Consider the following 14,400-nt stretch of genomic DNA (forward strand, 5'->3'; position numbering starts at 1 on the left):
ACCCCCTCATATATACACATATATTAATTAAATATTATATTGACTTCATTAGTATTAGGGGCCCTTGAATGTGCATAAATAATGACAGTCTTCATTTCTGACTTTAAATTTTTTATAAAATTACACAGATTTTTACATTATTATTTAATTTTTTGGGGTCACTAAGTAAAAAAAACATTTGTTCAGCAAGAATATATTAAATTGATGAATCGCGGACTTTCTATTCATAAAAGACTTAAAAGTTCAAATATTTTCACATAAATAGTAGGCCACACAATTGTTTAAAAGACTAATTGTTTAAAGGGCACATAGGTTACCCCTTTTTTCATATTTAATATAAGTCTTTTGTGTCCCCAGAATGTGTCTGTAAAGTTTCAGCTCAAAACACCCATCAGATTATTTATTTTAGCTGTTTGAAGTGTCTATTTTATAGCTAGAAAAAAGTTTTTGCTGTTTTTTTGTACTGGCCCTTTAAGGCTAGTCTTCCTTGCCCACCGTTCCCACATGCCTGTCAATAATCGCCGCCCTCGGCTGCCCCAGGGAGCAGATCTAATGTAACGTGTGTGAGAAATACTACAGTAAGAACTTTAACAATCAGTATTTGATGCATTTTTTTGTGGATTTGCAACAATGAGTCTCACACAATGTCATTTCAAAGTTCACGCACACACACAGCAAGGACACAAACACAGCGCAGACACACACACACACACACACACACACACACACACAAATGTAGCGCAGACATACTGTCATGGATTGGTCAGGCTCTCACGACCCCCACTCACGAAGATCACCATCACCTGACTTCTAATGAGCACACAGCTGCATCACATTCACGAGCACCAGATAAAAGCACAGCACTCCAGTCGCTCATTGTCCGGGCTCGTCTCGACGAAAGCGGACAACTGAGCGACCACTCAGCGTAGTCATCCTCAGCTAAACAAACGATTTACTTACCTGTTCTCTTTGTATTCCTCCTAGTCTTCCTGGTCCTCCCGAATCGTCCTGTCTTCCAGTCCTTCCAAGTCTGTGTCATCCTCTGTCAGCTGTATCTGGTGTGTGCTGTCCATCCTCGTGTATTCCTGTTACCCAGCCACGGAGGAAAAGACCCCAACATCATTCCTGATCCTCCTGGCTATCCTTCATGTGCTCCTTGTTGTTATTCAATAAACACCCTAACGTTTCCTTACCTCTGTCTCCTGTCCGCTTCATAACAGAAGCCCGGACCCATAACGACGACAACATGAGCACCCTCGATCACTTTCAAGAGCTGGTGGACCAGTTGAAGCGGATTCTACAGCCACCAGCTCCACTTTCCAACGCACCACCAGCACCGAGCACTTCCGCCTCCACAGTTTCTTCTTCGGCCCTTCCTTCCAGTCCCATGGCCCGACCAGCGCCCTACTCAGGCGGAGCGGGGGAGTGCAATGGTTTTCTGTTACAATGTTCCCTCATATTCGAAATGCAACCTTCTCTATATCCCACAGATAAGTCAAAGATCGCCTACATCGTATCACTACTCTCTGGACCTGCACTTAAATGGGCTGAGACGATCTGGAACCAAGCCGGGCCGGTCATGAATTCCATCACTACCTTCACGGAGTATTTCAAAGAGGTGTTTGGACGTTCTGATGGGGAAGTAGCCGCTGGAGAGCAGCTGTATCATCTAAAGCAAGGTACTCTATCTACACAGGAATATGCTCTCCGGTTTCGCACTCTAGCAGCTGCAAGTGGATGGAATGAGAGATCGTTGTTGACCACGTACCGGCTCGGCTTGGAACCCACTCTCCGAATCCAGCTGGCCACATTAGATGATACAATGGGTCTGGAGAGATTCATCCAACATTCTCTCCGATGTTCCGATCGTCTCCGTTCCTATCAACAGGACACCATCACCCCCTCGTCTGCACTCCTCCAATCGCCTGAGTCAACAGCCTCTCCAGAACCAGAACCCATGATAATAGAGTCTGGAAGACTGACATCAGCGGAACGACAGAGGAGGCTGACCCGGGGTCTGTGTCTATACTGCGGTGTCAGTGGACACACCCGTATGGAGTGTCCCCTTCGTCCCATTCGGACTTCAGTGAGTGTATTCAGTACGAATATTGAACAATGTAAACCACTTACCACCACCGTACAAATAACTACTGCCTCTATTTCTCTCCTTGTCACAGCCCTCATCGACTCCGGGTCAGCAGGGAACTTCATCTCCCAATCCCTCTGTCGTCAACTCCACCTCCGTACTGAGGCGTCCTCGCATATATACCAGATACAACCGATAACCCAGTGCACTCGATCTTCGACCCGTATCCATCGACAATGCGAAGACATCCTTCTTCAAGTGGGGCTGTTACATCAAGAGAGGATTCAATTTCTGGTTCTGGAGGGTGCAAATATGGACATCATTCTAGGGCGCCCGTGGCTGGTGAAGCACGATCCCATCATCTCTTGGGGCACAGGAGAGATAAAGAAATGGGGATCTGGATGTACACCTACCTGTTTTCCAAATCTCCCTCTTCAAGGTCGGAACCCCATTTCTTTGTTTGCAACATCGGTCGAGAGCCCTCCTGAGAAGCAGTCTATCCACATTCCTAAGGAGTACAGCTCCTTTCATGATGTCTTCTGCCCCAAGAGAGCTTCCCAGCTACCGCCGCATCGGCCATGGGACTGCGCGATCGACCTAGTTCCAGATGCCCAGTTGCCAAGAGGTAGGATCTACCCGCTCTCGCTTCCAGAGAATCAGGCAATGGAAGATTACATAAGGGAGGCTCTGAGTCAGGGGTACATACGTCACTCAAATCACCAGCCGCCTCAAGCTTCTTCTTTGTGGCCAAGAAGGACGGAGGGCTGCGTCCATGCATCGACTACAGGGTCCTAAATAACGGTACAGTAAAATACCGATATCCCCTTCCTCTGGTACCAGCCGCTTTGGAACAGCTCCGAGAAGCTAAAGTCTTCACTAAATTGGACCTCCGCAGCGCGTATAATCTGATAAGAATACGTGAGGGGGACCAATGGAAGACAGCATTCGTGACCCCTACTGGCCACTATGAATATGAGGTCATGCCTTACGGTCTGGTCAACGCCCCCTCCGTATTCCAAAACTTCATTCATGAAGTCCTCCGGGAGTTTCTTCACCACTTTGTAATAGTGTACATAGATGACATCCTCATTTACTCCCGGAGTGAGGCCGAACATCGCCAACACGTTGCGGAGGTCCTACACACATTGAGAGAACATCACCTCTACCTCAAAGCGGAGAAATGCTCATTCCACCAGAAGTCGATTCATTTCTTGGGATACATCATTGATCAAACCGGTATACGTATGGATGGGAAGAAAATTGAGGCTGTTCTATCCTGGTCAGAACCCACTTCCATTAAGGAGCTCCAGAGGTTTCTTGGGTTTGCTAACTTTTATAGACGGTTTATCAAGGACTACAGCAGGATTACATCACCTCTCACTAATCTCCTCAAGGGTAAACCCAAAGGACTGGAGTGGACCAAAGAAGCAGCCGCAGCCTTCCGCCTTCTTAAGAAGGAGTTCACAAGGGCCCCACTCCTGACTCATCCTGACCCAAATCTTCCTTTCGTGGTGGAAGTGGACGCATCCACCACCGGCGTCGGGGCAGTATTATCTCAACATCATGATACACCGCCCCGACTGCATCCCTGTGCCTATTTCTCTCGGAAGTTGAGCCCGGCGGAGCAGAATTACAGCATAGGAGACAGGGAGCTGCTAGCAATCAAGCTAGCCTTGGAGGAGTGGCGTCACTGGTTGGAGGGAGCCAAACATCCGTTCCAGGTGATCACAGATCACAAAAACCTCCAATATATCAAAGAGGCCAAGAGACTATGTCCACGTCAAGCCAGATGGTCACTTTTCTTCTCACGTTTTGATTTCTCCATTTCCTATCGTCCAGGACCCAAGAATCTAAGAGCAGACGCTCTCTCTCGTTTACACGAGCATCACGATCATGAAGAACTCCCAACGAAGATTCTTCCCGAACACATCTCCATTTGTCCGATCACCTGGAACGCTCCTCCAGTCGTTGCCACTCCGGAAGCCCCTGCTCCGCCGGGATGCCCTCCTCATCGGCAGTTCATACCACCTGAACACCGGGTAGATCTGATCCACTCCTTACATACCTCGCTAGGCACTGGACATCCAGGGATCAACAATACTCTCTCGCTAGTATCCCAACGATTCTGGTGGCCAAACATGGCAAGGGATGTGAGGCAATATGTTCAGGGCTGTAAGGACTGTGCCCAATCCAAGAGCCCACGTCATCTACCCGCTGGAAAGCTCCATCCCTTGCCGATTCCGAACCGTCCCTGGTCACACCTAGGAGTGGACTTTATCACTGATCTCCCTTCGTCAGAAGGTAATACCTGTATTCTAGTCATAGTAGATAGATTCTCAAAGTTTGTCAAACTAATCCCTCTGAAAGGTCTTCCCACAGCCTTTGAAACAGCCGACAATATCTTTAATCAAGTCTTCAGGTCATTTGGTATTCCAGAAGATATTGTGTCGGACAGAGGTCCACAGTTCATCTCACGTCTATGGAAAGCCTTCTTCAAGCTCCTAGGTGTGGCCGTCAGCCTCTCTTCTGGATATCATCCCCAAACCAACGGGCAGACAGAGAGGAAGATTCAGGAGGTGGGACGGTTCCTGAGGACCTTCTGCAGTGGTCACCAGAGCTCCTGGAGCCAGTATTTGGGCTGGGCAGAATATGCCCAAAATTCACTGCGGCAACCCTCCACCGGACTCACGCCATTCCAGTGCGTCCTGGGCTTCCAACCACCGCTCTTTCCCTGGGATGGCGAACCATCTGATGTCCCCGCAGTGGATCACTGGTTCCGGGAGAGCGAGAGAGTCTGGGACGAGGCTCATCAACATCTGCAGAGGGCAGTCCGTCGAAGCAAGGTAACCGCCGATAGAAGAAGGTCTGAAGAACCCAGATACACACCCGGACAAAAGGTGTGGCTATCCACCCGGGACATACGCATGCGACTGCCCTCTCGCAAGTTAAGTCCCCGATTTGTTGGTCCCTTCACCATCGTGGAACAGGTTAACCCCGTCACCTACAAACTACAATTACCCTCTCACTACCGTATTCACCCTACATTCCACGTATCACTCCTGAAACCCTATCACGATCCTGTTCTTCCCTCCACAGAGCCTGACCACGAAGAGGAACCCCCTCCTCCACTGCTCCTAGAAGAAGGAGCCGTCTACGCAGTGAAGGAGATCTTGCGTTCCCGACGTCGTGGTGGCCAGTTGGAGTACCTGGTGGACTGGGAAGGGTACGGCCCCGAAGAAAGGACATGGGTTCCCAGAGCTGATATTCTCGATCCTAGTCTCATGGTGGAGTTTCATGAGAGCCACCCTGAGTTCCCAGCGCCTAGAGGCAGAGGGAGACCACCACGGCGTCGGAGGTGTCGGCCCTCAGGAGCGGGCCCTGGGGAGGGGGGGTACTGTCATGGATTGGTCAGGCTCTCACGACCCCCACTCACGAAGATCACCATCACCTGACTTCTAATGAGCACACAGCTGCATCACATTCACGAGCACCAGATAAAAGCACAGCACTCCAGTCGCTCATTGTCCGGGCTCGTCTCGACGAAAGCGGACAACTGAGCGACCACTCAGCGTAGTCATCCTCAGCTAAACAAACGATTTACTTACCTGTTCTCTTTGTATTCCTCCTAGTCTTCCTGGTCCTCCCGAATCGTCCTGTCTTCCAGTCCTTCCAAGTCTGTGTCATCCTCTGTCAGCTGTATCTGGTGTGTGCTGTCCATCCTCGTGTATTCCTGTTACCCAGCCACGGAGGAAAAGACCCCAACATCATTCCTGATCCTCCTGGCTATCCTTCATGTGCTCCTTGTTGTTATTCAATAAACACCCTAACGTTTCCTTACCTCTGTCTCCTGTCCGCTTCATAACACATACACCCACACACAAATAGCTCAGACACGCAGACACACAGAGAGAGAGAGAGAGAGAGAGAGAGAGACAGCGCGTTAAGCTTTGCACTCGTTTTGCACGCAAATGTGACATGATACTGGTAATCTCCACTGGTGTATGGATATTGGTTATGTTAATGTACAAAATAAACCCGATTTAACGTCCACAAACTGGGATTGAAGCTTCTTCTTTTATAATTGTTCTGATACGCAGCTGTGCTGATGAAGTGAATCTGAAGTGAATCGCTGTAATTCATTACATACATGCTCTGTTTGAAAACATGTTAAACTTGTAAAACTCACTCTTGATCACATTTGATGATGATTGATGATCCTAGCGAACTGAACACACCTTTTTTTCCCGGCTTTGCGCTCGTCCTCTCTTGTTGATATGATTAAATATGTGAGTAACGGGACATGTTAATGCGCACAGTCGTCAATCAATATTGGTGGGCGGGGGGACCGCACTCCTACCTAAAGTTGCGGTCGATCTGAAAACCGCTCCAATTGGTCCACCGTTTTTATGTTGTTACATTTGAAAAAAAAGGACTGGGTGTGTTTATTTCACCCCAATATGACAGTTTATACACTATACTTACACACATTTCTGTCCAAACAGCTTGAAAAGTAGATTTTTCACCATAGGTGCCCTTTAAAAATGATAATTACAGCATGATTTACTAACTTTCTTTTTCATTATAATTCAATCTCAGTTACTTAAAAAAATCTCCTTGGTCTTTTAAGCTCTATGATTGCAACAGTTCAAAACAAGTCCAATGAAGTATGTACTCACATGGCACAAGGGAGTGAATATTAGGTCTCACTGTAGTAAATGTTTTTTATTAAAACATTATAAGTGTTTTATTAAAGAAAAATGTCCATATTTCATTCATTCATTCATTCATTTTCCTTCGGCTTAGTCTCTTATTTATCAGGGGTCGCCACAGCGGAATGAACCGCCAACTATTCCAGCATGTTTTACACAGTGGATGCCTTTCCAGCCACAACCCAGTACTAGGAAACACCCATACACTCTCGAATTCACACACTCTTACACTATTGCCAGTTTAGTTTTTTTAAAAGGTGTATGCAATTTCCGCTAGCTGTCATATTTGCATTTACATAGAAAGTATGCTTAGCACAGAAAAACACAATTTTACATTGCATCTGCTACACATACACTACCGGTCAAAAGTTTGGGGTCGTTTTTTTTATATTTTTTTAAAAAGACAATTATTCTGTTCATTAAGGCGCCATTTATTAAATGAATTTTTTTTAATTGTTAAATATTTGTTAAAATATTGAATAACTGCTTTCTTATTGTATGTAGTTTCAAAAGAAATTATTACTCCAGTCATTGTTACTTTTATTACTATTACCATTAATAATAATAATAGTAATAATAATAGTTATTAATATTAGACTGATTTCTGAAGGATCATGTGACTCTGAAGACTGGACTTATGAAGCTGAAAATTCATCTATAAATTCACTAGGATAAATTATTTTGAACAGTTATTTTATAGTGCAATAACATTTTCATTTCAATAACATTTTAGAATTTGTACTGTATTTTTGATGAAATAAATGCAGCCATGATGAGCAGGAAAAGCTTATATTAAAAATCTTACTGACTCCAAACTTTTTACCGGTAGTGAACATCTGCCCGGAAGCAGTCTCTCATAAATGCATAAATAAACTCATATACACCTAGAATGCATTAATGGTTGGTAAATCATGGGCTAATTTTATTTTTGGGAACCAAATTTCATTTCTGAAAACCAGAGCAGTTGAGGCTCTTCTGTAAATAAATAACATTATAATATATGACCAATTTAACTTTTCAAGCAAATGTGCTCTTGTGCTTATTGAGGTCACAACTTTGTGTGCAGATGTTCATCCTGTGGCCTATCAGGAACCCAAACACTGGTGCTCCATTGTGTACTATGAGCTGAACAATCGTGTGGGTGAAGCCTTTCTGGCCTCATCCACCAGTGTACTGGTGGACGGCTTTACTGACCCGTCCAACAACCGCAACCGCTTCTGCCTGGGTCTGCTGTCAAATGTCAACCGGAACTCAACCATCGAAAACACCCGGCGTCACATCGGAAAAGGTTTGCTTTGTCTATATAGAAGTATTCTATGTCCAGTAGGATATACTCAGGGCCGGCCCTGTACATTTGGGGGCCCTAAGCAGAGTGATTTTGGGGCCCTACCTTGCTCTAAATAGTGGAGTATTGCCATAGCAAAGCGGCCCACAATGATTTTATTGCTTATTAAATACAATTGATGAAACAGAAAAGTAAAGCCTGATTTATTCTACTTAATAACTCTCTGAAGGACATTTTAAAACAGCACTGTTTCTGTCAACTTGCAGCTTCAAAAGTGAAGAATTAAACTATCTTTAATAAAGGCACCAGTGATTCCTACTTTGCATCCTTCTGGAGTGTTTAAAATATATTTGATTAATTTGGCAAACAGATTGATGATTCTATAAAAGATTCTAGGTTGAGTTTTTTGTTGTTGTTTGTTTTAATAAATTCCAAAAGTAAAACCCTGCAATAAAAGACAGTGAGCAATAATTAGTCAAAAGTTAAAATGCACTACTTAGTAATAAAATATACATTCTGAACTCATTAAAAACTAAAAAAACAACAACAACAAAAAAAACAACAGCAACAAAAAAAACAACAGCAACAAAACAATTCCATTAATGCAAAGATTGATTCATAAAAAATAAAATCAATAAGCAAATAATATAAAATATATCTCCTTCCCTGTTCCTTACATTTGAGATGCAGGGTCCAGAGCTTATATTAAACTATGAATAATTCAATTAGGACATAACTTTTATAAACATGTCTCAAGAAAAAATATTACCAGTGTGCAAAATATGTCTGTGAAACACGCTTCAATATTGCATTTCAGTAAAATGCGTTTTAGACTAAAAAACGAATCTGTAAAACCAGGAAAAAATAAAATATTTCATATAAGTAGATGACGTTTACTAATCAGTAATTGCCTATTTTCAATAAATGTGCTACTAGATTATGTCTTTAACATCATCATTAGCACTTAAAAGTGATGCTAAAATGATTTTGTGCTTGTCAGTTTTTCAACACCTGAAGAACAACGTTAGTTTCGCCAAAATAAATCAGGTATATAATGTATATATAATGGTATATAATTTTCTGTGAATTTATAAATATTGAAGTACTAAAGTACTGTCAATGAAGATAATTTGTAAAATGCAAATAAAAATTATTTCAGCAAGGAAGCGGCTAGCACCACTAGTGGGTTGTGGGGCCCCCTAGTGGCGGCGGGGCTCTAAGTTCGCTTATAGGGAGAGCTGGCTATGGATATACTGAATATTCTGCATTGACTTGCACATTTATATATGATTAAAATTTGACAGTAAGTCAATGTGAAGTTTTATAAACTAATTTCTAGAGGAGCATGTGATATGATTGATCGCGGCTGGTCTCTCATCTGCAATCATCGATAAACTGTACCGAGATTAATCCAAACCTACAATAAATAGCCCATTTCACCTTACTTCCCTTATCTTTGCTTTTGAAGAATTCCCCTCATCCACCTATCTCCCTCTTTTTCTATATGACCAGAAGGAACTTTCGAGAACTACCTGATCTCGGACATCCTTACATGAGTTTTCCGATAAACAAGCTAAATAAATTTTACTTATTTTAATTTTGACTTATTATTTCTGTTGATTATTATTATTATCATTTTTATTTTGTTTAGAAAATGCTTCTTGATTTAAGATTTTTTTTTTTTTAATATTTGGACTAGAAACAAGACACAATCTGTAAACAAGTAAAGCAATTTTTTTGCAGTGTCTGGTCTGCTTTAGAAATAGCTGTAATATTTGTCATAATGTAAACTGTCAATCACTTTTCATACATTCTGCAGGAGTCCATTTGTACTATGTGGGAGGAGAGGTGTATGCCGAATGTTTGAGCGACAGCAGTATCTTTGTCCAGAGCCGCAACTGCAATTACCACCATGGTTTCCACCCCACCACCGTATGCAAGATCCCCAGTCGCTGCAGCCTCAAGATCTTCAACAACCAGGAGTTTGCAGAGCTCTTGGCACAGTCAGTCAATCACGGTTTTGAAGCTGTCTATGAACTCACCAAGATGTGCACCATCCGCATGAGCTTTGTAAAGGTAAGCTGCACAAGATAAACACAAGGTTTACCTGGAAATTGAAACTGTCATTCCTTATGCCGAGTTCAGCCTGCACGATTTTCAAAATCTTTCTATCGCTGCTGTGTTTACACTGCAAGATGTATTGGTGACAGGGGGTTTCACATTGCATGACTTTACAATCGCCAACAACTTTGTTTCGGTCTGCAAACTACATCTCACAACCAAACACATGCAACAAGTGACAAGGAAACAACGCGAGGGCATGTAGGATATATTTTATTATTAACTACATAATGAGAAATAAGTGGGGTAGAAAATGTACTTATTTTTCTCACCTGGCTTTGAAGGGAATTAGCAATTTCTCCTCAACTCCATTTCTTTTTCAACTTGGTTGTGGTATTGCTCAGATGACACGTCAAGCAGACATGGATGTTCCTGCCAAATTTACACAAAATTTTCCCAATTTATTGGGTCCAAATAAACTGAAAATTAGCGCTTTTAACTTCTCCCCCAACCTCCCGCTGGCCTGCAGATACCCATATGCTACTAGTGGATACCGTCCTCTCATTGGTTGTAGGTAATCGCTGTTGTTATTTTCAATCAGAACACATTTTACACATCGTGATTTGCATCGCCATCAGCTCCAGATATTTAGCATGGCAAATATCTCACGGGTGTTGGCGACTCATCGGCGATTCTCTCAGATTATGTCTTTGAGAGTTCACACTGTGGGATTGTCATTCACGTGGATGAGCACCGATTTGCCTGTGATTTCAGGCATTTGTCCACGATTTCTCAAAACCTGTCAGCGAGTCTAAAATCATGCAGTCTGAACTATACTTATTCTTGAACTATACTATAACTTATTCACCCTCATGTAGTTTACAAGTTATTTGTACATGATGGCAAAGTTAAATATTAAGCAGTCATTACTCTGGTCACCAGTTTCATTGTTTTAATTTATAAGCAATACACTGGAGAAAACACAGTACCTTACTAAACTTTAATGTACACAACAATATTGGAGAGGGAGTTAAGGACAAATTGGGGGTTAAAAACATGAGGAAAGTAATCAGTCTAAAACAGGACAGGTATGGAAATTAAATATACTGTAATAATCCAGTAAACTAACTAGAGATCTCATTTTGGAAAAACAGCACCAAAAAAACAGAGAAACCCAAAACAGAACACAACATAGCAGAATATACAGGTTAATTAAGTAGTCTTTAGCATAAATGATACTATTGAAGTACTACCAATATTATTCTGATTGCCATTGCTGTTTATACACATCCCTGTTATTTCAATGTTGGTTCTATTGCTGTTTATGTCATATGTTTTTCACTTATGTGTTTACCATATGTTGTATGTTTTGCCCTCCTAAAAAAGAATATACATGTTACTTAATTGTTTATCTTATTTTTGTTTTATATTTTTGTAATATTATTTTTGTAACAATGCCTTTGCTGTTGCTTTTGTACAAAATGAATTAATTAACTCCAAACACAGTTTCACTGAAAATTAAGCACCACAACTATTTTCAACCTTAATAATGATTATATATATATATTGTTGAAGTCAGAATTATTAGCCCCCCTGTTTATTTTTTTCCCCATGTTCCGTTTAACAGATATTTTTTTCAACACATTTCTAAACATAATAGTTTTAATAACTCATTTATAAATATTTATTTTATCTTAAAGTGACATTTAAAGGCTTAACTGGGTTAATTGGGTTAACTAGGCAGGTTAGGGTAATTAGGCAAGTTATTGTGTAATGTTGGTTTGTTCTGTAGACAGTCAAAAAATATATAGCTTAAAGGGGCTAATAATTTTGACCTTAAAATGAGTTTTAAAAAATTTTTAAACTGCTTTTATTCTAGCTGAAATAAAACAAATAAGACTTTCTCCAGAAGAAAAAATATTATCAGACATACTGTGAAAATTTCCTTACTCTCTTAATCATCATTTGGGAAAAATCAAAAGGGGGACTAATAATTCTGACTTCAACTGTGTGTGTGTGTATGTATATATATATATATATATATATATATATATATATATATATATATATGTATATATATATATATATATATATATATATGTATATATATATATATATATATATATATATATATATATATATATATATATATATATATATATATATATATATATATATATATAGAGAGAGAGACAAAACTATTTGCATTAAGCATTAAGATAATACTGATGACAGTTGTCCAACATTCTCAACAGTACTGTTTTGCTGTATTTTTGATCAAATAAATGCAGCCTAAATGAGTGTAGGAGAATCTTAATTATTCCGGACATACAGTATTAATACACACATTATGGAATCCACTTACTTCTATAAATGAAAAAAACCTTAGATTCTGAAGTAAATTCATTCTTGTTTGGAAACAAGTCTTTTAACTGACATCTGTTGTTGTTTTCCAGGGCTGGGGTGCAGAGTACCATCGGCAGGATGTGACCAGCACCCCGTGCTGGATTGAGATTCATCTTCATGGACCCCTGCAGTGGCTGGATAAAGTCCTCACCCAGATGGGATCTCCTCACAACCCCATTTCTTCTGTGTCCTAGACCGAGCTGACATAAAGCAACTGCTGATGTAACCCTGTCAGTCTGGGTTCGCATGCAGTAGCTGATTGGTTGAAGGAAGGGGTGGGAGACGACTAGAGGGTGGGCTTTGTGTACTACTTGAAGGCAGTTTGTTTGGGTGGGGGTCATCAAATCTGGCCGAAGAGTCCTCAGTTTTCAGCCCGTGAGAATCTGGAAGATACTTGATAACTCCATGTGACCAAGCATGTTTAATGATGAGGCATCATACTTGTGGCGAGTATCCTCCTCTGGTCTTGTTTGTAAGAGAAGTTTGACTTTTTTAAAGCCAATCTGTTTGTTTTCTTTCTATTTCTTTTGCATTTCTTCTCCTTTTCCCAGTTTACAAATCAGTATTCCATTGGCGAAAAAAAAAAAGATCTGCATCCTAGCTTAGAGACTAGAACAGTGTTGTACAGAGTAGAGTAGCGTGAACACGTCTGGTAGACCACAAAATAAATCTTGTGCAGAATTATAATGCTTTAAATGAACTGAGCGGCATGAAGCTGTGAGAAAGATTACGAGGTTATTAATGCAACATTTCTCACAGCTGGAAAGAAGAAAAAATGTAGCAAAAATTAGACAACAATGTCTAACGTAGAATGAAAAATGCATATATTTGAATACGAAAACCTTTGAATGGGATAAATGTATGGGGAGTTGGGCATGTAAGTAGTGGGTAGGGAACTCAAGCAAATGTTGTGCGACTTTTATCACAGTTGTGTTCGACTGATTTTAAAAGTGGGTGTGTAAATGTACTTATTATTAGTAAGGAAAGTGTTGTGCAGTCTGGTTTTTTTTGTTGTTGGTTTTTTTGCAAGTGTGGTTTGATCCCCAGGATTGCAAGTTTGATGTCTACAAATGAGAGCAGAAGCAGGCATCGTTTACTTTGTCCATGTACAGTATTGTGCACTCACCACTGAGCTGCACAGAAGAACATCCTTGTTACTTTTATTCTGAAATGACACGAATATGTTTTCATAAAACACCTTTAGAAACGCAGGAGGAAAAGTATACATAATGCCTGTGCATTTTTAGAGTAAAATGATTACTTTTGTGTTGACTATGTTCTAAATGGCACTAGTGATATTGTTTTGTAAAAAGAAATAGTTCATTTTTGATTAACTTGCTCTCAGATTTTTTTTTATCCATAGTGAAATCCCATCCACTGTTAAAATGTACACATTTTTGTATTTTTTGAAGAAAATATATAATGTTGTTCCTTCATATTTGCACTTTCTTAAGTGGCTTCTTGTCTCTGTCCTTTTTTTCGTGCTGTTCTTGCTTACCTGTACTCTCAGAAAGCAGTTTTATTCCATGAATATCAAGTCTCTACTGGAAGATTCAATAAAAGTGTTTCATTACCTCTGTCTATTTCTTTTCTTCATCTTTAGAAGCAGAATATTTAAAGCAAATACTGACATCTAATGAGTAACCTATTAATTAGTGGAAGTATTGTTGTTTATACAGTGCCAATAATGCAAATGTTAAGACATCAATGTAATGTGTGATACACTGTTAAAGCCTCATATGACAACATAAACAATGTATAACCAAATAAAATAAATAATACAGTTATATAGCTGTAGGTCTATGATGAGCAAAGGCAAATTTGTTAAAGATAAAATTTCATTGATTTACTGT

General features: G+C 40.7%; 1 protein-coding gene across 1 annotated transcript in view; it reads left to right on the top strand.

The window, feature by feature from the left end:
* smad1 (SMAD family member 1) overlaps positions 1 to 14,120 on the top strand; it is a 40,012-nt gene extending 25,892 nt beyond the window's left edge. Inside the window, exons 5-7 of the mRNA XM_056457834.1 lie at positions 7,862 to 8,083; positions 9,900 to 10,156; positions 12,598 to 14,120. Coding sequence (XP_056313809.1) covers positions 7,862 to 8,083; positions 9,900 to 10,156; positions 12,598 to 12,741 — 623 coding nt within the window. The 3' untranslated portion in view covers positions 12,742 to 14,120. The remainder of the gene's footprint in view (positions 1 to 7,861; positions 8,084 to 9,899; positions 10,157 to 12,597) is intronic.
* Positions 14,121 to 14,400: the final 280 nt, after the last annotated feature.

Source organism: Danio aesculapii, chromosome 1 (assembly GCF_903798145.1).
Source record: "Danio aesculapii chromosome 1, fDanAes4.1, whole genome shotgun sequence".
In the NCBI taxonomy this organism is placed as follows: Eukaryota; Metazoa; Chordata; class Actinopteri; order Cypriniformes; family Danionidae; genus Danio; species Danio aesculapii.